This window comes from Camelus dromedarius, chromosome 17 (genome assembly GCF_036321535.1).
Source record: "Camelus dromedarius isolate mCamDro1 chromosome 17, mCamDro1.pat, whole genome shotgun sequence".
Lineage (NCBI taxonomy): Eukaryota > Metazoa > Chordata > Mammalia > Artiodactyla > Camelidae > Camelus > Camelus dromedarius.
In genome coordinates, this window is record NC_087452.1 from 38062749 (window position 1) to 38089360 (window position 26612).

The window sequence follows — 26612 nt, forward strand, 5'->3', positions numbered from 1 at the left end:
GCCTAACTTTATTTGAAATGTGGCAACATAGCTACACAGAGAACAGTATTATTTTAAAAATCTGATTATACACACTTTGTGGGATATGATCTAAGGATAAACGAATAGAATGAAATCTTAAACTTCACTCAGAAATGTATTGTTAATATAGTAGTATAATTCTGAACTAGGAGAAAACAAATATATAATCTGAAGTAGGAGAAAACAAATACTACAAACAAAGATTTTCAGTATAAGGAAAAAAGATACAAAAACAAATATTAAATCAAAGAAGTTAAAATAAAACATTGTAAGTTAAATTTGAATTGATAATGTAATATGAGCTCATCTTTTAAAGTACATATGTCTTTCCTAGAGCTGTCCACTGAAAGGGCCTAGAAGCAGTGATACCTCATGCTAATGTGCACACCTTACCCCCAGATTTTGGTTTCTAAATATTATTTCTCACCAATAAGGAGAATGTCTTCATTCTTAGGAGATGCATGTTGAAATAGGAATTAAATGGCATGCAACCTACAATTGATTTGCAAATGTTTCAACTGGGTGTGTGTGTGTATTTGTGGGTGGGTAGGTGGTAAGGATCTAATTACTGCACCAAGAAATCTCCTTTCCTGCACCTGGTATAACTTCTGAAGAATTAGCTCCAGCTATCCACACTCTCCTACAGACATAGCCTCCATTCTTAAGATGAACAAAGGCTGGAGGAATATTCGTGAAAAGATCTAAATTATTAAATTGCATGTATCTGAGGCTCAGAGATCCTAAAGATGGACAGTGCCATGTTTGCTCTAATTTTTTGCTTAAAACTACCTAAATCCCGTCAATTCAGACATTTAAAGTAGAATACATGGTACCATGTATTCAATGTTTCTATTCAATGTTTATTGAAATGCCATTTTCCAGCGCTTTTTTTCGGTTTTTTTTGTCTATGATATGTAAGAGTTCCCATCAGCAGCTATTGGATTTGATCTTTCCTTAGAAAGTGGGAAATATGGATTCTCCCTGGGCCTCTATAACTAACTTGTGATGTAGCTTTGGGCAAGTCATACCACCTTTGGGGATCTTTGTTTTTCAACTGCCAAATGTAGGGGTTGGACTTGTTTGTTTTTAACCGTAAATTTTTATTTTTGATTTGATTTGTTTTGATTTTGCATTTTCTCCAAATAGGGCTTTGCATCTGCAAATAAAAGGAGCAGCGAGAGAGAGAGAAGAGTAAGGTTTCATTGGCATATGAGGTGGCAACTGGAGTAGGATAATTTTTTTCCGGATAATTTTTTGGCACAATCCTGAGTCAGATTCTTTAAACATGTTAGTTAGGTAAGAGCAACAAATGGTTCCTCAATGATAAGAACAATATTTTGTCATAAGATTTTATTTATAGTAATTCTTAATTCTAAGAATTCTTATTTTTAAATCCAGAAGGAAAAGGATGGATTCTGAGTGGTTCCAGCTATCCAAAACTTCCCTCTGGCTGCCACTCATGTGGCCGCCTGCATGGCTATGCTAGAGGTGGCTAAGGATTTGTAACACACCTCAGACTTTGGTTTAATACTGCCAAAAAAAACTTAACATGACAGTGCCAGTGAAACATGGTAAATCCTCTGTTTACTCGCATGACTGGGGAATTAGACAGTCAACTGTGACCATCTATCAAAAATGTCTACAAAAAGCACTGAGCATGAAATCCTATTGAAAACCATTTCATTCTTTTAATTATTCATTAGGTTCTTCAGAGTCTGTCAGACCTTCAAGGTCATTATTATGAATATTGATAGTAATGTGGCAATGGAAAGGTATGTTTTAAAAGAGTTTTGTTTAGTAGAATATTGTGAGTAAAAGAAGTCATCATTTTATCAGGTGTGTGTGAATCCACATGGTGAGAAAATGGGACCATTAGAAGCAAACCTTCCAGAGACTTTCTGGTGCCTGGGATAGGTACCCACTCTCCATATACCCTTGTGCAGGGGCCTGGAAGGAGAGGTTGCATGCTAATTGGTAGGGAGAGGGGTGAGGGAGAGGGGGGATGAACTGATGTCAGACAGAAATGTTCTCCACTGGCCAAGGGAGATGCTTTGCCCCCTAGCCAATTGTTTTGTTTTTTTTTTTTTAATTCAGCCAACATTGATCAGATGCTTTCTCTTTACTATGCTTTGTGCTAGTTTGGAAATCTCCTCAAAATGGATCTGGTTGAGTGGAGCAGCTCCAGTAAACTTCTTCTGCAGCATAAGCTGGGGGCACACTTTGCTACCGTTTCTTCCCCATCCCTCAAAACATACAACCAGTAGTGAGAAGTACGGTGAAATTTAAACCCATTGAATATAAATGTGTCAAATGACTGATAAGCTCAAATATCACTTCTTCAAGCAAAGTGTTGTAAAGTGGATCCTTATGGAGTGACTGTTCAGAAACACTGTTTTCAGGCCCCCTCAAGTTCCTCCCCTCTTGCCCCTCCAACATTCACTTCTGTAGCCCCAAGTCTCAGGACTAGGCTTGCTTAGGCTAGCGACATTCTGATGAGCTCACCTCAAATGTATTGTCATATCAAATGTATTGATATGACAAAATAATGCCAGAGAAGTTCCCTGAATGACCTGGGCTGCATCCAAAAAGGCTCATATTTGACAATGTACTGATATATCAGATTCTACTTTCTGGAACAGCAGAGTTGTCCATGTTTCCATCACAAATTCATTCCTCAACTTACTTTAATATGCAGCATTAGGATCTATGTCTTAAACATTACCCAGAGGGAAAGCGGTGGGTGGGAGGAGGGATAGATTAGGAGTTTGGGAATTAATAGATACACATTACTATATATAAAATAGATAAACAACAAGGACCTACTGTATAGCACAGGGGACTATTTTTAATTTCTTACAATGAGCTGTAATGGAAAAGAATCCATCCAAACAGCATAGGAATGCACCATGAACACCTAGAAAGGTATGGATGTGCGTGCTCTGGAATGTCAAGGCAAGCTTGCTGAGTCATCTGATCCCTGGGCTTGCTGCACTACAGTGATTTCAAATGGGTCAAGTTCTTTGACGTCCCTTCAGAAGATGGAGCCTAATTCCCCCTCCTTGACTGCAGGCTGAACTTAGTGACTTGCTTCTCACAAATACAACAAAGTGGAAATGATGGTGTGTGACTTTGGGGATTAGGTGATTAAAAGGCATTACAGCTTCCCACATGCTCTCTTTCAGGAGGACATATAAGCAGTTCTATGAAGAGGTCTATGTGTGAAGAACTGAGGCCTCCTACCAACAACCATGTGAGGGAGTCACCTTGGAGGCAGATCTGCAGCCCTGGTCAAGCCTTCAGATAACTGCAGCCCCAGGTGATGTCTTTTTTTTTTAATTCTTATTTTTTATTGAAGAGTAGTTGATTTACAATGCTAGTATCATGTGTATAACAAAGAAACTCAGTTATACATATACATATATATTTTTTCAGATTCTTTCCATTACAGATCATTACAAGAAATTGAATATAGTTCCCTGTGCTATATATACAGTAGGTCCTTGTTGTTTATCTATTTTATATATAGTGATGTGTGTCTCCTAATCTATCCCTTCACTCCCCTTTCCCCCTGGTAACCACAGTTTGTTTTCTGTGTCCATGAGTCTATTTCTGGTTTGTAAATAAAATTTGTGTCTTTTTTTTTAGATTCCACATATAAGTTACATCATATGATATTTGTCTTTTTCTGTCTGACTTACTTCACTTAATATGATAGTCTCCAGGTCCATCCATGTTGCTGCAAATGGCATTATTTGGTTCTTTTTTATGGCCGAGTAGTATTCCATTGTATATCTATATCTAGGTGACATCTTGACTACAACCTCAGTAGTGATCCTAGGCCCGAATCACTGAGCTAAGCCACACCCACATTCCTGACTCAGAAATTGTGTGAGATAATAAGTATTTGTTGTTCTAAGTTGCTGTGTCTGAGGGTAATTTGTTATACAGCAATAGGTACTATATGCACCTACCTGAAATAGTTTCTTTCCTCTCCTTGATGGCCACTGGGCAGCCTCACATGCCTGTGAAGGGGACTGTTTCACTCTGCAGAGGATGCACAACTCCTGCCCAGTACACTCTGGGAATCAGGTCTTTGACCATTGTTTCACACTGAGTGCCAAGCAGCTGCTCTCTGAATACTTGTGAGTTAAGTAATTTTACTCTTTAAATATACAATTCACTTTTAATAAGCATTTCATTTGTCAGAAATACTAAAGGAGGAGAAAAGATTTATCACCATATCCCATCTACACCCCTTGAGGAGACTGAATGTCCAATATCACATGCATTTGTTGTTTTGATTTTGACAGTTAAAAATCCCATTAAAATGACAAATGCTTTAATAGGAAATCTGAATTTTCCAATTTCGAATTTTTCCAATTACAAATTTACAGTGCATACAAACATTTAGAGAAAGCTTCTCTTCGTAACTTTTTGTGGAAAAAAAAAGGAATGAAATTTTGCCGTTTGCAAGAACATAGATGGACTTGGAGTGTGTTATGCTAAGTGAAATAAGTCAGATAGAGAAAGACAAATAGTGTATGACATCACTTTTATGTGGAATCTAAAAAATACAACAAACTAGTGAACGTAACAAAAAAGAAGCAGACTTACAGATAGAACAAACTAGTGGTTACCAGTGGTGGGGGGAGAAGAGGGGAGGGGGACTGTAGAGGGGAGGAAAATAAGAGGTACAAACTATTAGGTATAAAATAAGCTACAAGGACATAATGTACTTATGTGATGAAAATCTGCAGGAAATTCAAAATAACAATATGAGAAATATAGCCAATATTTTATAATAACAGAAATGGAATATATAACCTTTAAAATTGTGAATCATTATATTGTACAGCTATAACTTATATAATATTGTACATCAGCTATAATTCAATTAAAAAATTAAAAAAAATTTTTAAAGCAAGATATGAGAGAGGTCCATGGATCAGCTGGAACAATCAGTTTAGTTCTAGAAAGTGGGGTTTCTGGCAGTCAGTCCCCATCTCTGACTCACCAGGTGTCGGGAAGCCTGAGAAGAAACCACTCAGGGCAGGCACACTATCAGGTGGGAGCAAAGTGCCCCAGACTTTATCTCTTGAGAACTTTCATTTTTCTTCTTAGTTTTGCCTCTAACTTCTCCCTGATCCTATTGTTTTCAATTGGAACCTTTCCAAGGGAAACAGAGGCTCAGGTTTTCAGTTTCTGAGACTCCCAATATATTAAACAATTTTTAAAAAGTCCAAACAGGGTTATAAAATGTTTCAATTGCTAAATAAATACTTTAAATATCCAAATTTAATGAAGTACATCTTTTAACACAAAAGTACAAGACAATGTAGTTATACTAATTACAAGATAATGAAAAATATTCAGTTCATTGTGTATGACCATCACTGTCCTGGTCTGTTAAAGGGACACAAACTGAAAGTTATTGAGAGACATCTTCTTTCAATCCTGTGTGTGTATCTTTATACCTGCTTCTGTACCCTCAGAGATGATGTTTTAACTTAAATTTGGAGACATTTGTGAATGTAGAATATATGCCAGAAGACTCCCTTGGCCCTGTAAAGACTCTTGTAGCAGATGCAGGCATAACCCACCCGTATCCCCTCAGGGCTGTGCAACAGCCAGCTTTGCCTTGGGGATACCTCTGGTCTTCCCAACAGAAACTGCAGCCCCAAATACCAGAGAACCAACCTCTTCCAGCCAGCAGTCCTCAGCCAGCTTCCTCACCCATCAGGCAGGAAACTCTGCAGTGTATTCCCACTGGCTCTCAGAGTTGCCTGGTGGGGTCCAACCCCCACCACTCACAGAGCCACCTGCTTGACCACACACCTTCCATCCCCAGTCTCTCTTCTTTGCTCCCCCATCTAGGCTCCTTGGCTCTCCGCCTCAAATCCTTGTCTTGGGGTCTGCTTCTGGGGAAATCCACACTAAGACAACACTGTTTTGAGTTCCTGTTTTTTATGTGTTTGTTAAAGATATACCATATGAAAATACTTACTTCCCACACACTGGGCTACTCAAAGAGAAGGTATCAGAGCTTCCAAATTATAGGGACAAAATAAACCAAGACTACCTGTTACATCAAGTCAAAGACCTTTAAAACATTCCCATTTTCTATTTCATCATATAGATTAAAGGACTATATTTATTTTATCAAAGTCACACAATTCATTTTTATCTATGGACTTAGGTATACTGGACTTGATACTTAAATAGCAGAGTAATAGCTGTAGAATATATTGGAAGAATTTTATATTGAAAGATAGAATGGACTACATTTTATATATATTTTATTTTATATTGGAAGTTGGAAGAATTTCACATTATGTCCAGGATACGTGAAAGAAGATGAAGGGATGTCTAGGGCTTTCCAGGGTTCCGAGCATCAGCATTTGACATGAGTGGCAAGCAACAACTAGACATGGGGGCTCAAGTCAGGCTCAGAATATTTTGCTTGGCATGAAGGAAGCAGACACCAGCAACAAGGTGTCCTAAATGATGTATGAGTTGTGACACGTGGGTTCAGGACCCTCGTCTTGTGGTGGGACCAGAGCAATAATTTTGCTGCACTCAGGCCCAGGAAACCCGGAATTGGCAGCAGCATCACATTTGAGCCTTTGCCACGAATGACCCCTCCTTCCTTCCCTTCCTTCCTCACGCACCTTCTGCTCTAGCTCCATGGACTGCTCCTTGTTTCCCCAGGCGTGCCTTGCTTTCCTGCCTCAGTATGTTTGCTCATGTCTTCCTACTTCCTGAACGCCTGTCTGCCCCTCCCCTCCCCACTCCCCACTCAGCTCACACATCTTTTTTCATCGAAGCCACCTTGGATATCACATCTGCCATCAATCCTTCCAGGTCCCTCCAGCTCTGAGTAATTTATCCCTCCTCTGATCTCCTAGAGTCCATTTCTTCTTCCTGCTGTAACTGCAGTTGACCCTTCACAGGTCAACTTGACATGCGATTTTTTTTCCCCAATAAATAGGTGCTACATGATCTGGTTGGTTAAATCTGCAGATGCAGAACCATGGACACAGAGGGCCCACTGTAAAGCAATTTGCAAACTTCTGATTGCTGGTGGTCGGTGCCCCTAACTGCAGCGTTGTTCAAGGGTCAACTGCATTCTTGATCTTATAATTATGTATACAGGTACCTTGCCTCCCCTACTTGTGTGAGCTCAGTGAGTGGTCACCAATGAGGAATGCATGAATAAGGGAATGCAAGAATTTTGAAAGTCAGTGGATGGAACTGGAGTGTTTTGGGTTTTAGATTTTTCATCTCTCTTAATCTTGATTGTTTCTGGGGGGCTAGGATGTGTGGAGAAGTAAACAAGAATTCCAGGTAGAGGAAAAACATGAGTATACGCACACACCCAACCGTGTGTGTGTGTGTGTGTGTGTGTGTGTGTGTGTGTGTGTGATAGGTAGGTAGGTAGGTGGGTAGATAGATAGATAGATAGATAGATAGATAGATAGATAAAAAGAAGATCTCCAGGAAATTCAGAATTAGCTGGTTTCCTCTGGAGAGAGAAACTGAATAGTTGGAGCACAGGGAGAGATATCTACTTTTTACTGCCTACTCTCTTATAGTTTTTACTTTTGTACTAAGTACCTGTGTTACTTACTTTAACATTTTTTAAATTAAAAGACATATAAAAAAGAAATCCAGAGGGGAGAGTATAGCTCAGTGGTAGAGTGCATGCTTAGCATACACAAAGTCCTGGGTTCAAACCCCAGTACCTCCATTAAAAATAAACAATCAAACAAACAAACAAATAAATAAACCTACTTACCTCCCTCCCCCACCCCCCAAAAAACCCCCACAAAAGCAAACAAAAGAAAAAGTTTAAAAAAAAGAAGAAATCCAGTAATTTTTTTGTCTGCTTACAAAGCATGTGTAATTCTGAAGTTCGGCCACTGTGCAGTCTGTAGAATATACTTCTGTTGGGAAAACTCATGAGTTGTGCTCGTAGCAAGGCTGCTTCTAATTGCTGGGAGAGAATTCCACATGGGGATCTTTTGTGTGTCTGCACATCTTCTGAGTAAAGGCACTGACATGTTTGCTCCAAACTATCCTTTTTTTTTTTTTTTTTTACTATACAAAATTAATTTATTTTGCTGTACTCTTTGACAGGTTGCAGTTAATACTTTATTGCCTAAAGTTTTAAGTAGAGTAATTGAAGGACTCCAGGACCTTGATGATGATGTCAGAGCTGTTGCTGCGGCATCACTAGTACCTGTGGTAGAAAATTCTGTGTATATTCAGACACAAAAAAGAAATTAAATATTTTTGTATTTTCTTCCTTTAGAGCTTGCTTACACTTGAGGTATAGAGTATTACAGAAAACACTGAGTACTTTTTTCTCCATTCCCTATTTTTCTTATTACAGATAGCTCTCTGTTGCATGGGATCTTGATCATATATTGTGCTTGGGAGGAATGAATTGTGTCTATTTCTCTTTCCCTGTCATGTGCAGAACAGGTAAGGAGCTTCCTTGAGAAGAAAGCAACCATTCCTTCTTTATTTTATTCCTGGTTCCAAACTATCTTTAGAAGGATGTTTGTATAGCAAACAGCCTTAAGATAGAGCTGGTTTCTCCCTATGGAGCAGAGGGCAGATCTATTTTCTGTCTAGGATAATAAAGATAATGTCTCTCTCAGGGGTGAAGGTTGAGCAGGCTGGCTCTCAGCCTCTTAGAAGTCCAGGGTTACCTACACTCAAGAGTTTCTGAGCTATGATGCAAACCCAGCGAGTGTGCAGAATCCACCTGGGCTGCTCCACAGTGCCCCCATGGGACCTGGGGACAAGGGGAGCCGACACAAACAGGGAGTTCACACTGACAGCCATGCAGTGAGTAATGAAGTCCTCTGTCTCTGACCCAGGAGTCCCTGGTCTTCTGTTAGCATCTATGAAACTGACAAGGTAACTTACGAGCTCACAAGTATGATCAAATGTCATACCCGTTGTAGTTCTTGACATTAATGATACAGATTTTGATAGTTGAAGATACTCATCTTAATCAAAGTTTAATATTTAGGTGAACAGTTTCATAGAGGAATTCTATTACTTCAATGGCTGTATTCCAGGAATGTAGTAGATACACAGAAGACATGGAAGAGATCCATGAGCCATTTCACCTGTTCCCTGCTAAGACAAGAAACTGAAAGAACACTGGGAGTCAAATTGTGCCCTTGGTTATTTGGCAGATGTTAAATGGTCATTATGTTATAGGTTTCCAGTAAAAACAGTGGAAATAAAATGACACTTTCTCCAGGATATTCAAAATACTTATATGATATTTCATCCACTCTAGCAAGTAGGTGTTCGTATCAACACTTATGGGGAGGATGAAAACAGCAGACACATTTCTTTCTAGGAGGATGAGAGAGATCTTTTAATACATGAAAGTAAGTATCTGCTTTTCATTTTTAGATATCAAAATAGAAAACATCGAAAAAAAATTTTTTTTTTTTTTGCTGTTGTTATAGCAGCCAGAACTGACTAATAAAACTCTCCATCTCTGACACAACAAGAGACATCTGAAGCTCAAGACCACGCAAACCTGATGGCAGTGGTACCCAGGGCAGTGAGGATAAGTTAGAGATGCTGGCAGAACTGGAGAGAGCACACTCATGAGAGCAGATCTCAGATTATGTGATTGTAAAATTGGAGATCCTAATGGAATAAACCACTTATAAACTGTAAAGGATTTTATTCAGGGTATAAAATTAATATGCATAAGTCTATGTTCATATAACAGGCAACAACCAAATAGAACCTGTAATGGAAGAAAGGATCTCATTTATGCTAGCAACAAGAAAAGGTAAATTACCTAGGAATAAACTTCTTAAGAAATGGGCAAGGGAGTTGGGTATAGCTCAGTGGTAGAGTGCATACTTAGCATGCACGAGGTCCTGGGTTCAATCCCCAGTACCTCCATTAACAAAATAAATAAATAAAAATTAAAATAAATAAAATATTAAGAAAGAAAGGAAATATGCAAGATTTATATGAGGAGATGCTATATACAGGGGTTGGAAGCTTAAAAATAACATCGGGTTTTCTAGTTAAATGCACTCACTTGAGATCAGGTCTGTAGAAGACAGGAAAACATCCTGCTGTGGCTCCTGGACCTCCCACTGGAGAGGAACGTTGTGGTTTCTTTTCAGTAACTTCCCATCTTTAATCTCAAGCTTCCTGGATGTCAAGAAGCAGCAGTGGTTGTGGCAGCTTCCTGATCCAACTCTGGGATCCCAGGATCACAGGATAAGGTGTCCATTCTCCACATTCAGGCCATGGCTCCAGTAGCCTCAAAATTAGCGGCTCCATGGTAGACTAGTTTGGCAGTGTTGTTCACTCCAAGATATCTAGCCTAGAAGTGCTTCTCCCAGCCTCCCAGTTATTTGATAAGCCTTTTAGAAATCTGAGTTGGAATAGAGGCACTGGTATTCAGGAAAGAGGTTGCAGCTGGAGGCATGGATTTGCTAGTTATCATCACAGAGAAGATATTTGAGGCTGTGAGACTTACAGAAGAGAAGGGGACCAAGGACTGAGCCCTCGTTCTTAACTCCAGTTAGTAACAGGTTGAGGTTAGAGGGAAAAAATGCACAAGAGCTTAGGAAGGACTGGCCAGTGAGATGGTAGGGCGAGGAGACCATATAGAACACTGCACAGAATTTGGCTTTATTGGATGTGAGGGTTTTTTAAAAAATATTTCTCCACATACATGCACTACACACTGGGTATAACTTTCTTTTTTTAATGAAATATATTTGATACATAACATTGTGTAAATTTAAGATGTTCAACACGTTAACTTGATATATTTATATATTGTAATATGATTGCATTGTAGCAATAATTAGCATCTCTGTTATAGCCATTACATAATTATCATTTCTTTGTAGTGACTGGAATAATTAAGTTCTAGACTCAGCAAGTTAGATGATTATAATACGATACTGTTGTCTATATTCACTAACGCGTGTATTAGATCTCTAGGGCTTATTTACTACTTACCGCAAGTTGGTACCCTTAAGCATTATTTGTCCTTTCCCTCCACTCCCACCCCCACCATCATTTTACTCTGTGTTTTTATGAGTTTGGTTTTTAGATTTCACATATAGTGCTATCATACAGTACTTGTCTTTCTATGTCTGACTTATCTCATTTAGCATAATGTGCTCAAGGACCATCCATGTTGTAGCAAATGGCAGGATGTTCTTCCTCCTCATGACTGAATAATATTCATATATATATATATATACCTGGATGTGAGGTTTTAATAGTAAATTGGATTTGGGTTTTTCATTACCTGAAGGTGAGTTACAACTTAAATGAGACTTGTTCTTACATTTGAAAGTGACAAGAAAATTGGATTCTGGACCTTAAGAGCTGGAAAAGAGGAAAACGTGAAGGGGCGTATTCCTTTGCGTATCGCCCCCGCATTCCCAGTGACAGCCCAGTCCCACGAGGCCCCGCCTCTTCCACCGTGGTCCCGCCCCAGTCTGTTCCACAGTCCAACGAGGCCGCGCCTCCCGTACCATGGTCCCGCCCCCACGTGGAGTGACAGGCTGTAAGGCACGCCTCTTCCTTACCAGGCTCGGTCGCCACTCGGGCCGACAGCCCAGTTAGGCCCGTCTCGCTTTTCTGGAAGCAACCCAGTCCCTGCCCGGAGAGACGCACCGCCAGGCCCCGCCCCTCCTGGTGCGATCCTGGGCTAAGTCCCGCCTCTCCCGCTGGGTCCCGCCCCCGCCTGCGCGTGAATGCGTCTAGGCCCCGCCACGCCCAGCGCTCGGCGGCTCCCGCCCCACAGGCCCCGGCCCGCCCCCTACCCCGAGCGTTGCTCGCCCGGCCTCCGGGTCTCGCCGGCTCTCGGGCCCGCCCCCGAAGACGTGGAGCGCCGCGGCGGCCGGTGAGTGGGGCGGCGGAGGGGGGCCTTGGACCCCCTGGCTCTCGGCGGCGCAGAGCCGGGGTCAGTGCGGGTGGTTGAGTCCCAGCTGACTTCTTCTTGGCCGCCGCCCTTCCTTCCCGGAGTACCTCTCGGGGACTGCAGTCCCGGGAATGGGAAGTGGGACCGGGATGGACGCAGAGGTTGGGTGATGTTGGGGTGGCGGGGAAGGGAGCATGAAGGTGGGAGAGGCAATCGCAGGTGGAGACTGAGAAGAGCCGAGGTTTGGGGAGGGGTTATGGGTCTGGGGGTGGAGAGTTGAGTAATGGAAAAAACGTGGTGAGACTGAAATTGGTGGCTGCTGGAGTAGGGATGCGAAGGTTTGGGGGTGCTTCAGAGGTCTGGGGAATGAGGTGAGCGAGGAGGGAGGAGTCGGAGAAGCAAAGTGAAGGGCGTTTTGGGGAAGGGCCGGCTCACGGGGGCCGGACAATCCGGGGAGCAGGGAGCGTTTGGGTATCCCAGAACGGGTGAGCTTGCACGGTTCTGCTCTCTCTCACATCGGGGAGCTCGGGTTTCAAGGCTTCCACCTGGGACACATCGTACAGATTAAGTAATAGATGCAAGTCAGGGGCAGTGCCTGGGACACCTGAGAAATGTGGATGGAATGGGGTGCCCTCTTATAGGCTGTTTTAATTTCACTGGTGCCCGCACAGCGCCAGCGTTTGTGTGCCTTCTGTAAAATCCTATTCCAGCAGCCCAAGTGTATGGAGTTCCCACACTTAAAAATTCTGAGTTGAGGTTTATTGAGACTCAAAAACAGATGTATCACATTCCCTTAAATCCTGCGGAGTTTTAATTTTTAAAAATCCGATCCCGTGAGGTTTAAAATAAAAAGAAATTTCTTATCTTCCTACTTTCAATTTAAAGTCACATAAATCTAGAGAACTAGATGTTTTCTGAGGGCCATAATTCTGTATGATTAAATTTTGTAAGTTCCAAATTAAAGTAAGTTTCAGATTAACTGTGTAGATCATATCTATTCTGACCAGCTGTTGCTGAAAGAACAGTAGAATTGCAGATGAGTGAAATTTACAAGATCTAAAATAATGGAAAGGGGTAGAAAAGTCCTGGTAAATTGGAGAGTGTGTGCTTAAAAAAAAAAAAACCGACTCAGTGAAACCTTTTTTGCACTGTAAGAAAAGTTGGAAGATAGAGACCAGTGTAAGGGTGAAAATGAAAACTGTGTAATTTCACTAATCCTAACATTTTGGTGCAATTCTTCTTAATTCTTTTTGTATTTTTTGTGTATGTAAATATACATATTACATAATTGGGGTCATATTGTTGTGTTACTTTGTATTTTGCTTTTCCCCCTTAGTATTTCTAAAATTTTCCTTGATCATTAAACATTCTCCCTAAACATCTTTTTTTAAATGGTTGTATGTTCATCGTGTGAATTCATTCTTTTATCACATATTAGAGTTTCAGTAATGTGCCAAGTCTTGTGCTTGGAGAGGAGATTGAGGGTTGCTGTAGGTTTTTGGACATTGTTCCGGCCAAAATAAGCAAAATCATGGCAGTATCTGGGGTACTGAGAATAGACAGAGAGTACAAGTGAGAGGAGGAAGTATGCCTGTTTTGCCTTGCTGGTCAGTCCACAGCAGGATGCATGTGATTCTGTGCAGAGGTGGCCTTGGGTCAGTGCAGCATCCAATCTGGCCGGGGCCTGTGCTCCTGTGGCCAGACCTTTTCACCCTGTTGTGTCCCATCTCTCCTACACCTTCTTGTGGAGTCTTGAAGCCACGAAGTTCCCCAGGGAATGAGCCTCACTAGCTCCCTGACATGGTTGTCACTGAGAAACCCTGTAGTGAGGCTGGGCGTGTGCAGAGCTGATGTCCAGTCTCAGATCTGCCCATATCTCACATAACTCTCAAGGCATCTGCCCTGGTCTCAAGGAGGGGCTATTCCACAATTGATCTCATAATTATGTGCCCATCATAGGGTTTGGAGGATGCGTCTAAGTTATCTTACACTTTGAGGCCTCTGGAGGGGTCCTGTCCCTTTTCCTTCTAGTGCTGGCCACTAAAACTGCAACTTTTCCCCTAGGAAATCTCTCTCATCCAACTCGATCAGTGTTACCCTTCATTTTTCTCTAACTGACACATTCCTGTTCTGCTTCATGACAGAGTAATTTTGTCATTTTGGTTCGTGTTTCTCCTTTGAGTCTGAAATAAGATCATTCCTAAAGACAGCCTTGGGCATTTTATGATAGTTCCATTGACTTTTTTCTTTACCCAAACTCAGGAAGAGAATAAAGTGTCCATTATTCTTTTTTTTTTGATCCTTGATAAATTATACACACAGCACCTCCCATGGTTGAACTCAGTGTTTCAATCACCACGGTCAGGATTTAGCTCTTACTATAAGCTGGTGATTCCAGTAGCTAATGTAAAAGCCACACGAGGCCCGTTCCTTTGTAGGTCTCCTTTAGCCCTGTGATAGAGGCTAAAGTTCAGCACCTGATAAAGAAGAACAGAGTTGGGGTGAGGGTATAGCTCAGTGGTAGAGCGTATACTTAGCATGCGAGAGGTCCTGGGTTCAGTCCCCAGTACCTCCGTTAAAAAAGAACAGAGTTTGGGATGCTGTCTACTGATCTGGTACCGAAGGCCTGTGGAACCGAGGCTGTGTCTATGCCTGATAGTTATTCCTGGTGGCCATCCTAGCTGACAGTCTGGATAAAAGAAAGGAATTGGCTGTGGTAGCAGAAATCATTCTCCCCTCTATTACCAAGAAATCATTGTTTTCAGATAGGCCCCAACTGGAGCCATGAGGCCATCTCCTGTACCCACACTTGAAGCCTTCATGTCTCTGCTTTTGGTGTTTTGGTCCCACGTGCTAGTCCAGTGTGCTTGGTAGTGGTGGAGCAAGCCCCTGCAAGACCCTCTGGTAAAGTGGATTTCAGAACTCATTTTAGCCCGGGCTGCCATGAGGCTTCTTACTTTCACCATCTTACACCTGATATTCATGCCATTGGGCCAGCCAGTGTGGAGAAATGGGATTAGAGCAGGCCTGGATCGCACTGGCCAGTGAACTGAACAGAGAGGGGCAGGCCTCCCCCAAGGAGAGGGCCATGCCCAGAGATGTTCCTGTGCAGTGATGGAAATTCCCTGAGCAGACAGTACAGGGTTGCAGGGACAGGAGGAAGAGAGCTCAGATGTTGTAAGAAGGGGTCCAGCCTCTTAGGTATCCCATGCTGTAAGGACCCTGTGATCCAATGGATGGCACAAGTGTGGAGCCACTGAAAACAAGGACTGGAACCTCCAAGAGCATCTTCTGTCCTGGAGCCTTGAAGGGGTCAAGGCTTACCAGGCTCCACTGACAAGGCTTAGTGGGCAGTCTGCCCCACTGCACAGGGCTCTCATCGCTTTGGGGCAGAACCCAAGCAACACTGGCACTTGTGTGAGCCCGTGAGACTTGAATGAGCTCAAGCATGCAGCTGCCTAGCTGTGGCAAGGCCAGCGTTATTTTTGTTGGTGAGACTGTACACAACCGTTACTGGCTATATATTGGTTGTATAGTTCATAAAAAGGTGGGGGAAAGGTCTTAGGTCTTTTGCATATGGCCCGGTTGTCATTCAGAGAGCTCTGGATTTCAGCCTTATCTCTGCCACATTGGGTGTATGACTTTGGGTTGTATTAACATGAACTAGTGCGGCCGTGGGACTCATTGACCCCAAGGCTCCTTATGCTCTAAAAAATCTCTCCTTGTCCTGTGTCTGTGGTGCTTTTGTCCATCTCCTGTGCAAGAGCTGGAGGAGGGCAATGTGCTAGGTACTGAGGCCGTTCATTGTATGCAGCACTGGGCAGAAGCAGTTCATTGCTAACCTTCACTCACAACAAACAAAACAGTCTTTAAAGCTGGGCAGCTTCTTTTGTACAAAGTACGTTTTTAATCTGGAGAATAAAATGACTATTATCCTGTATTATGTGATTTTATAGGTATCATTTGGTCTTTACTACAGTGTATATTTTACACTTACTGTTGAAAATGTGAGGCTTCTGTACTGTTTTACAAATACAGAAGCCATTTTTTTTCTAATCATGAGAAATAACTGCTCACTGAAATGCAAATCAAAAAGAAAAATGTCAAGAAGAAAATAAAAATCATCATAAATCCTATGACCTAGAAGTGGCAGTTTGGAGAAATATACCTGACTAGTCATTGATGGAATTTGTATTAAACACACATATCCACACCGTGACTCATATGTGTGTCTAATACACACATGTCACATGTGATGAATACCTATGTGTGCACACGTGGTTAAGGATGTGATCTCTGGCATCAGGCTGCCTGCTTTTGAATACCAGCTTCCCTGCTTGGTGCTACGTGGTGTGGACAAGCTGCTTGACCTCTTTCAGCACAGTTTTCTCATCTGTAAAATGAAAGCATTAAAATTCCTTTTTCACGGAGTTGCTGTGAGAATTAAATGAGTTAATTCTCATGTAAGTGTGTAGCCCAGTGGTTTGCCTGCAGTGAGTCCTCAGCAAACGTTAGCTAGCGTGATCATTTTGACATTACTGTGGATTATATACGTTCATAAATGGGGTCATACCAAATTTGCATTTTTACCTTATAGTATGTTATGAAATGTTTTCCATGTTAATATGGTCAGATCTGTACCCTTGTATTAATGACTCTATCGTAGAGTTAACACCATACTTTATTTAGCCAGTCTCCTGTTGGACTTTACAGGAAAGAAAGAAAAAAAAGAAAACTGTAATGAACTTCTTCTAGGTACAGATTTGATTTTATTATATTTGGGGTATAAATTCCCAGAACTAGCATTGTAGTGTTGAATGGTATGAGTATTTAACATTGTTTTTCATATTGCTGCTCTGCTGTCTGGGAAAGTCATGTCAAATCATAACATCTGGCAGCAATGTGTGAAAATGCCGGGTTTTCTACTCCTGTGCCGGACCTGGCCGCTGTCCATCTTTCAACAAGTCTGAAAAGGGGGAAAATATCTCATTGTCACTTTGTATCTCTTTTATTAGTAACTTTGAACATCTTTTCCAGTGTGTGTTGTCCACTTTGTATTTCTTCTTTGTGACCCGTGATTTCAGTTTTTTTGGTTTTTTTGTTTTGTTTTGCTTTTTTGGTCAGTGTGTAAGAACTCTTTGTGTATCAGAGATTGTGACATTTTTGTCTGTAATATCTTGAAAATCTTGTTAAGGTTGTTCTTCAAGTAGTGAAAGGCGTGTAGTATCTCAAAGGAGAGGAAATCAATGAACTAATATTTATTTTGAGTTTCTAGGTAAAGGTCATATACATGTTTGGAACCAAAACCTGCCTTTAGTTTCTCAGAAAGATTGTTTTATGACCTGGTAATTATGAATAATTATCACTCACATTAGGCAAGGCATAAAGGTTAAAAACCTTTGGCTTTTGCTGCATGTCTGCGTACGCCCTGGTGCACCCTTCATGGTCCCCTTCACCTCACCATTCTTTCTGTCTTTGCTGTTTGCTCACACAGCCATTCTTCCCATGTCCCAGGTTAGAAACCTTGGAGTCATCCATGTATCTTTTCCAAGCTGAAGGCCGCCTGGTTCTCAGCCTGCCTTCCCAGAAAGTTAATTCTCTCTCTGCAGGCTGCCCCTACCCCTCTCCTCGGGTTATTGCTATGTACTTAGCCCGCGTATTAGAATGATCTGATGGACACCCACTTCCGCTGTTGGTGGTGAGCCCCTCAGAAGCAAGGTGTAGCCCTTTTTTTCTTTTGTACCTTCGGACTCCTTCAGGGCTTGGCTCTGAGTTAGCATGTGGCTAGTGGTTAATGTTTGCTGTTTTTGATGTTTCCATTTAAAAGCTGATGATGGTAAGCCTCAGATGTCTACTGGTAGATTAACATTTTTTCCCCCAACTTTTTGTTATGAAAAATTTCAGAAGTACAGGGGAGTTGAAAGAATACCAAGAAGAACCCCCACTAAATTTACCTTTTGAGATTTGTATCACTCCGACACATCCTCTGCTCAGAAACCTGCAGTGACTCCTTGCTGGCTGTCGGGTCAGATGTAAACCACAGCATACTGTACCCTTTAAGGGCCGCGGCTTACTAACATCCGACTGCCCTGCTGTGGTCAGGCCTTTCCTCTTGCTTTATTGATTTTATACCTGCTAATTTCCTGTGTAGACATGCTTCTCCCTTTGATTGGCCATAACTTTTGCACGCTTAGTGTTCTGAGGTCTTGTAGCTCTAATTGCTATCTGTTATCATTCTTTCATTCTGTGTAATCCCTGAGCATATCATTAGCTATTTGGATGTGAAAACTTGGTCCTGTTTTGACCTGGCTTCCTTTGTAGAGCCTAGCATGCTGACTTTTGATGTGGCTGAGACCTTGAAATAGCATTCCTCATGTATTTGTAGAATAACTTGAATCTGGCATTGATTTATAACACCTGGGTTGCCCCAAACAAAACTTAGACTCAGAGAAAAACAAAAGCTTATCAGTCTAAGCCAGACCACCTGGAGGTGTTTGAGCAGCTTGCTGCAAGATTGTGATTTCCCCCCAAGAAAGGAAAGATGTTCTGTGTTGTTGGTCGCTCCTTCTGTGATTGTTCCTAAGAATTGATTTGGACTTGTACTTTGGAGTCATTAAAACTTACATTAAGTACAGAATTAGAACCATTAAGTCTAAAGTCTGAAAATTGCCTCTGTTGAGAATTACTGAGTTAGAGAGTCATGTGAGAAACATTTCAGAGGGAGGCCATCAGGCCTTAGTGACTAATGCCATTGGTGGGTCTCCAGGTTGACTCCAGTATTTTTCAAGCTTGGGAACAGAGATAAAGATGATATCCCTGAGAAAGTTAGGGACATGAGGGAGGGAAGCTGCTGCTGGGGGCTTAAAATGCACACCAAAACATGAAACTGGACTATGTCAATTCCCTGCTCATAGTGAATTGGTGACTCTCATTGTTTACTGGACAAAGCTCAGTTCCTTTGAAATCAGGTTCCTTGTTAAATACCAGCTCATTCCCCACCTCCCTTCCCCCGACACAGAGTGTGGCTCCAGCCACACCTCATCACTTGTATTTCTCTGGGTCTCTGGGCTATTTTCCATCATTATTTTGTAGGGGAACGCTATTTCCTCTCCTTAGAATGCCATCCATTTGTATATCTGGCAAACTCCTATTCATTCTTCTAAATCCCCTGCTCAGGTCACATTGTCTATAGATACATTCTTACTCCTCTTGTGAGAGCACATTTCCCACCGTTATCCTTCACTGACCTGAATGTCCCCTTTGCTGTATTCTGAACTGCTCATGGGAAAGGACAGTGTCCCCTCGTCTCTGTACAGGGCCCGGCTCGCACACGTGCTTTGAACCACTGGTCAAGCCGGTAGTGTGACCCGTCTAGATCATGAGAAATTTTCTTTTATCTCAGAAGTCAGAATTAAGTTTACTTAAATACAGTTTATATAGTTATCTCTTCCATTATAACCTGTGTTGGCTTTTTATTTCATTTAATTTTCAGCCAGGTTGTCAAAGATGAAAGTGACCTTATCAGCCCTGGATACTCATGAGAGTTCTTTCACGCCTTTGGTGGTCATAGAACTTGCTCAGGATGTCAAGGAAGAAACCAAAGAATGGCTGAAAAACAGAATTATCTCTAAAAAGAAAGATGGAGGTGAGTAAAAGAAATGTGACTCAGGCATAGGCATGCTCAGTGACCAAAACTGTTTTCACATGTGCTTCACAGTTTTTATTGACATATTTTTAAAATCAGTTTCCATTTCTTTGCTCTTTATTATTTATCTAGGATTTGAAAAAAGGTCTTAAATCAACATTAGACTGTAAGCAACATGAATGATTTTCTTCACAGCTATAAACTGTGCTTGTGCATAATGCATGGTGCATAGTAGGTGCTTAATAAGTATTTGCCAAATGAATGATTTTCAGTAGTTTGAGTATTCTTTCTGTGTCTGTTATGATGCTATGTGAGAGAGAAATCCGCCTTTGCCTGCAAGATGTTACTGTTGGGGTGAGGAGACTGAATGCCAGTTCCAGGAAATTGAAGGAACAAGAAAAAAAGCTAATGAAAGAGCTGTTACAAAACAGTGCATGATACTTAAAACTTCATTGTATGAATACTTGCTAGAAATGAAAAGGGAAGGAAGAGGTGACCCTTGGTGATGCTTTTCTGGGTGGTAAGGAGCCAAAGGTTAACCCTCTCCCATAGGGGGAAAATGGGTCTAGATCTGGGTGAGAGGGTGGAGGGTGTTTTACATGAGCAGGCACTTCATAAAACTATGCAGAACAACCTTTAAAACTTCACCGAGTCTCCAAATAGTGGACAAAATTTAAATAGACTCTTTTTAAGAAAGACTTGGACTTTCTTAAAAATAAAAATAAAACTTTGAATCAAAGTAGAATTTTAAATTTTTTTCAAACAATTGAACCAAAAAAAAAAAAAATCAACCTTAAAAATAAGAATACTTGCTTGCTGAAATCAGAGGTGTTTCAGTGGACTGGAGTCCCTTTAAAATTCCTGTGGCGTCAGAACATTTGTCTTGTCTTAGAGTGAGAGATGCCAGTGTATTCCCAGTCATCTTCTCTGCTCACTGCATGGATTTAGCAGGGAGGGACACACAGGGGTGGGGAGGGGATGGGCATCTTTATACTGCTGGGCCAGTCGTAAAAGGACATCCCGAGAAAGTATTCTGACTCTTTTCAGGCAAAGGTAGTGTATTTAACACTCCTGTTTACTTCCGTTCTCTTGCAAACTCCTATTAAATTGACAGTGAAGTGATTTTTTTTTAAGAGAGATCTAAGTCCACATTGACAGAGAAGAATGGAGATGGTATAATAGCAGCACCAGTTTGGAAGCTAGATAACAGGTAGCTGAGGAGTAAGTGACTTCTCAGACTTGAGAAAGCAGAGCTGAACCTGGCAGGGGAGAAAACTGAGGTGCAGTTTTGTTTACACTGCAGAACGTTTCCTGAAGACTCAGGAGTTAGTGACACTACGAGCCTATGGAGGTGGAAATAGAATTGGTACCGAGGAAAAAAAAAATTGGCTGAGATCTAGTTAAGAAATAGAGTTCTCTTCTGTATCCTACCACACCAGCTGAAGTCTCTGCTTATTATTCTCTAGAGAGGTCAGATGCATGGATTTTGGCACGGGGGCTTTATGCACAGTTGGAAACAGATTCTGTCCTGAAAATAAGGTATTTAATTGAATATTACCCTTATTTTCCACCCCATCAATCTCATACCTAATTTAGTTTCCACAATGTTAGCAGCTAGATTCAAATCATCTAGGAAGGAGATTAAATAATCTTTCTTTGGGGAATCTGAGCAACTGAAGACAAAATAACTCAAGGTGCAGAAATCAGAGTTGGAAATGGAAAATGACCTGGCCAGACTACCTTGCATTCAAGGCCATCTTTGATGAGCTCCATCTCAGCCTTTAGAACTCGTGTTTTGCCTCTTAGAACCCCTCTCTTGAACATGAGCATACAGCAAAACAGACATCACCGGATATCTGAGGAAAATCTTTAATGTGAAAGAGAAAGTTAAAACCAAACAAATAGATAAAAGCAGCAAACTATGTGGAAGGAGAAATCCAAAAGAGAATTAAAAACTCAATTCTCAGAGCTGTGAGGAGGTTAGACCACCTATAAACCAGGAGTAGAATATTGTAAGATAGTCATTTAGAAAAAAGCCCTTATAAAATGAAAATATGATAGCAAAATTTAAAAGCTCAGTAAAAGAGAAAATAATTTTGAGAAAACCTTCCAGGAAGTAGAGCAAAAAGGTAAAGAACTGGAAAATATGAGAGAGAAAAATAACGAAGTCAGAGGACTAGTCCAGGAGGTACATGTCTGAATGAAAGGAGTTCTAGAAAGGAAACGGAGGAAAAGGAGAGGAAGAAATCATCAAAGACAAACTCAGGCTCGGTGCTGTGCTCTTTCAGATTGAAAGGCAATACCCAGCACCGTGCATGGAAACAGCATGTCATTGAAGAGTTTCAGAGCCCTGGGGACAGGGAAGATACTACAGACTTCCAGAAAAAAGAAAATAGGTCAGATACAAAGGCTCAGACTTCACAGAAACACTGGAAGCAAGGAAACAGTGGCATAATATCTTCACTTCTGAAGGAAAATGCTTTCAATCCAGAATTCTGACACCCCCCTTCCCCACCAACCTGCCAACAAGGTGTGCGGGCAGGGGCAAGAGAGATTTCCCTAAGATAATGATGTAGACAGGCTATCTCTCATGTCAGTGTATCAAGGGAAGACTTAAACAGTTGGCCGAGCTTGGGGGATTGAATGATCAATAAGTACATAATAAACTAAGCAAATGCTGAAACAGACGTTTACCAATTTTGGCAACAATGGTAACTTGTAGGGAAGGAAACTTGTAGCATATTGTGAGGCTCAGCTGTAACATATGCAGCAGTCGTAATAATGAAAATACTAGGGATGGAAGGAAAAGGATGATATAACTATTGTGAGAATGGGGTAATGGAAATGGGGAACAGACATGATGAAGGTGGGTTGAAAGAGAGCTCAGTCCTCATTTGCCAGGGTTTGAAACAAAAATAAGTAACTCTATAAGCATGTTGTTTGGTGACGTGAAAACAAAGAAATCACCTGAACACGTTGAACGTATTGCCTCGGTGGGGGGGTATTTTTATAATTCCTGTAAAGAGGATAAATAGTAAGGAAATAAATGTACCTTAAAATGTTTGATGTAGGTAGAAACTGAAAGCTAGAAAAACTCCTTTTTCTACATCATCCTTTAAGTAAAATTATCGCACATGCAGTATCGATAAAATCACAATATTTACTCTTATTGCTTTATGAACCTATTTAAGAAAAATATCATTAAACTTAATTGGACATAGACACTATGGGAAAAACCATAGAAAACATATTGCTCTTTAATATTTAATATTTAACATTCACAAAACCTGTTACATTCCAATGTAATGGTGTTAAATTTGTGGCATTTTTACTGGGGTATTTTATTTCAAATTGATTTTCTTAAATTTGGTCTGTTATTTTTATATTAAACTATATCCTTTTGCTCCAGATTTTTGCTTAGTGCAGTTTTATAGCTAGAGCTAATAACTGCTGGATTCTGATCTCATATCTGCTTCTTATTTGAGAAACTGGCTAGCCACTTATTATGACATTTTCCAGTTTTGGCATTTATAGCAAAAAGCTATAAAGAACTGCCACCCCCAGCTTACTTATATTTTTTGTTTATTTGAAAAATGGATTTAAATTGTTAATGTAATTTTTTTCCTTTTACCAAACTAGAAACATAATATTTATTTAGAAGCCTTTTTGGTTTTGAGACTTATGTTCTCCTCTCTCTAAACGTTGTGCTTATCTTTTGCTTCCAAAGGTGCCCAGCTGTTGTTTAGACCGTTGCTAAATAAATATGAGAAAGAAACGCTAGAAAATCAGAACTTGTATCTTGTGGGTGCCTCGAAGATTAGATTGTTATTGGGAGCAGAAGCAGTGGGGCTGGTGAAAGAGTGCAATGATAACACCATGAGAGCCTTCACGTATGGAACCCGGCATACCTTCAAAGGTTTTGATGGTGAGTTCCAAGATTGTTTCTACCAGAATCAGTTTATCAGAGAAGTTTTTGATGAATAGATCGGGGCTCAGCAAACTATTTCGGTAAAGGGCTGGGGAAAATATCTTAGGTTGCATGGACAAGATGATGGGTCACAATTATTCAACACTGCCGTTGAAAAGCCGCAGCAGCCTTAGACCATAAGAGATGAGTGGGTGAGGCCGGGCTCCACTAAAGTTTTACTTATAAAGCCAAGTGGGGCTAGCTTGGGGGTTGCAGGTTTACTTTGCAACCCCAGGAATAGATGAACATCAATTAGATTGACACATGTAACTTATTTTTATTATTCTAGTTTTTAGAATGGTTATGGTTCACTGGTGTGATATAATGAACACAGTGCTATTTCAATATCCCAATCCCCATTTCCTGGTAGGATAACTGGTTCTGTTCTGCCTCAGAGGGGATTCCAGCAGACAGTGGTTTCTGGGAAGAACTGAGAAAGCCAGGGTGGCAGTGGTATCAGAGTGGGAGTTTGCCTTCAGAATCAAACTGGTCCCTTCCAGGGCTTCCAGAATTAGAAGATGTGATTAGGCTTCTTCAGACTCACTCACTTTGGATTTTTACATACATTACATAGTAAATATATGATGAAGGTGAAAGTTACCTCATTTAGGAGGATTCGCCTATCAAAACCCACTATTTTCTTATCAGACTTTCTTCTTCATTTACGGGAGGCATGTTCAGCTCCTGATGGGACTGGCTTGGACTTAAGAGTTTGAAAGGGGAGAATTTGCCATATAGGCAAATTTCAATTCCATCTGTAATTAAAAATATTGTTAGAATTAGAGAACATATTGCCTTTTGCTCACTGGCATTAAATGAGATCAAGTACCTGCCATTTGGATGTTTATAACATGTTATTTTCTATTTATAAAATATCTAAGGAGCTTTATGTTCCATTTGATTTACCAGTTTTATACTTTGCTTACTCCTTATGTTATTTATTGTCTAATGTCATTGTTTCATAATTACAGGTTATTTGAATATTATTAGTTTTATTTTGGCTAATACTGAGAAAGTAACTGTAATTCTTTTGTTTTATTTTAGATGATAATGATGATTTCCTCACAATGGCAGAATGTCAATTCATTATCAAACATGAACTTGAAAATCTTAGAGCCAGAGATGAAAAAATGATTCCTGGTTACCCTCAGGCAAAGTTATACCCAGGGAAATCATTGTGTAAGTCATCGTATCAACCAGCTTCATGAATATGCTTTCTACTGAAATTACTTTTTCCTTAGTAGACATAAATAACAAATTACAGAAGCTTTTCCCCTCTCTTACTGAAAAATGTATGCAACTTTTCAATAACTTATTTTTTCATGATCACATCTTTTGCCTTTAGACCTTCATTGTATCTTACCTTTAAATCAATATATTTGTTCTTTATGGTTCTCTTTTTCTTATTTTTCAAGTTCTCATAGCATTCTGTTCGCTTAAAATTCATTGTGAGCACATATGCATGTTGCTCAGTTAAAATTAGCAAAGTTTACTGTATGCCCAAACATTGTAGTAAAATGAAAATGTGTGGAGGAATAAAAATGAGAGATGTGGTCTTTTCCTGGAGCCTTTTTCCCATCTCCTCTCATCTTGCTGGGTATGAACACGTGCAAACATAGACGGGCTTAAGATAATTCATAGTGTGACATAATACCTGAATGCAAATGAACAGTTTGTAATGTTCTGATTTTGCCTAATTCCATTTGAATGAGAATACTAGTTTTCAGACTGGAAGTGTTTACTACAATGTGAATTCCATATTTGCCTCAAACCCAGGTAATGGTAAGGCCTCAGAGCATTTTTGCTGCCTAAAATATACTTTAAACATATATGTTTCTGTGTCCTCTGGTTTTCCTTGTAATAGTCAGGGTAATATTGCCTTCCAGTCTTCACCCAGGAGGACAGATGCCCAAGAGCCAGTCCGTATTCAGATTTCCCTACTTGTTATCAAATATATTTTAGATCTGGTTTGGTCAAACCAAGATCCAATCATAAATCACCCATTGTGTTTGGTTGTTATATCTTAAGTCTCTCTCTCTCTCTTTTTTAAAATTGTGATGAAATATATATAAAATTTACCATCTTAACGGTTTTTACATGTACAGTTCAGTGGTATTCAATACATCTGTAATGTTGTACAGTGATCATTACCATTCATCTCTATAGTGCTTTCCATCTTGTAAAACTGAAACTCTGTACCTATTAAACAATCACTCTCCCTTCCCACCTCAGCCCAGCTCCTAGCAACTAGCACTGTACTTCTGTCTTTATGATTTTGACTACTCTGCGTATCTCAAATAAGGTTAATAATCATACAAGATTTCTCTCTTTGTGACTGGCTTATTTCACTTAGCATAGTGTCCTCAAGGTTCATCTGTGTTGTAGCATATGTCAAATTTCCTTCCTTTTTAAGGTTGAGTAATATTCCATTGTATGTATAACACCACATTTTGTTTGTTCATTCATCTATCAATGGCCACTTGGGTTGACTCTACTTTTTGGCTGGTGTGATTAACGCTGTGATGAGCTTGGGAAATATCTCTTTGAGATCCTTTTTTCAGTTCTTTTGGGTATATTCCCAGAAATGGGATTGCTGGATTACTTGGTAATTCTATTTTTAATTGTTTGAGGTACCTCCATCCTGTTTTCCACAGCAGCTGTGCCATTTCCCATTCCCACCGACAGTGTACAAGCATTCCAGTTTCTCCACTTCCTTGCCAGCACTTGTTATTTTCTGATATTTTGATAGCAGCCATCGTAATGAGTGTCAGGTGGTATCTCACTGTAGTTTTGACTTGCATTTACGTAATTAACAGTGATATTGAGCTGTGTCTTCTTTGGAGAGATGTCTATTCAAGTCCTTTGCCTATTTTTGAATCAAGTTTTTGTTTTTGTTGAGTTTTAGGTATTCTCTATATATTCTGGATAGTAATCCCTTATGAAATAGGTGATTTGCAAATATTTTCTCCCATTCTGTGGATTGCCTTTTTACTTTGCTCGTATTATCTTTTGATGCACAAAATAAGTTTTCATTAAGTCCAGCT

The 26612-nt window shown here is 40.4% G+C and overlaps 1 protein-coding gene and 1 long non-coding RNA gene across 3 annotated transcripts in view; both read left to right on the plus strand.

The window, feature by feature from the left end:
- Nucleotides 1-8499, plus strand: part of LOC135323359 (uncharacterized) — a 40543-nt gene extending 32044 nt beyond the window's left edge. The window contains exons 3-4 of the long non-coding RNA XR_010384896.1: nt 3204-3337; nt 8414-8499. This is a non-coding gene — a long non-coding RNA (uncharacterized LOC135323359). The remainder of the gene's footprint in view (nt 1-3203; nt 3338-8413) is intronic.
- Nucleotides 8500-11847: 3348 nt separating this feature from the next.
- ANO10 (anoctamin 10) overlaps nt 11848-26612 on the plus strand; it is a 178149-nt gene continuing 163384 nt past the window's right edge. For both annotated transcript variants that reach the window (XM_064496660.1, XM_064496661.1), the window contains exons 1-4: nt 11848-11938; nt 19449-19601; nt 23329-23526; nt 24613-24747. In XM_064496660.1, the coding sequence (XP_064352730.1) occupies nt 19463-19601; nt 23329-23526; nt 24613-24747 (472 nt within the window). In that variant the 5' untranslated portion in view covers nt 11848-11938; nt 19449-19462. The remainder of the gene's footprint in view (nt 11939-19448; nt 19602-23328; nt 23527-24612; nt 24748-26612) is intronic.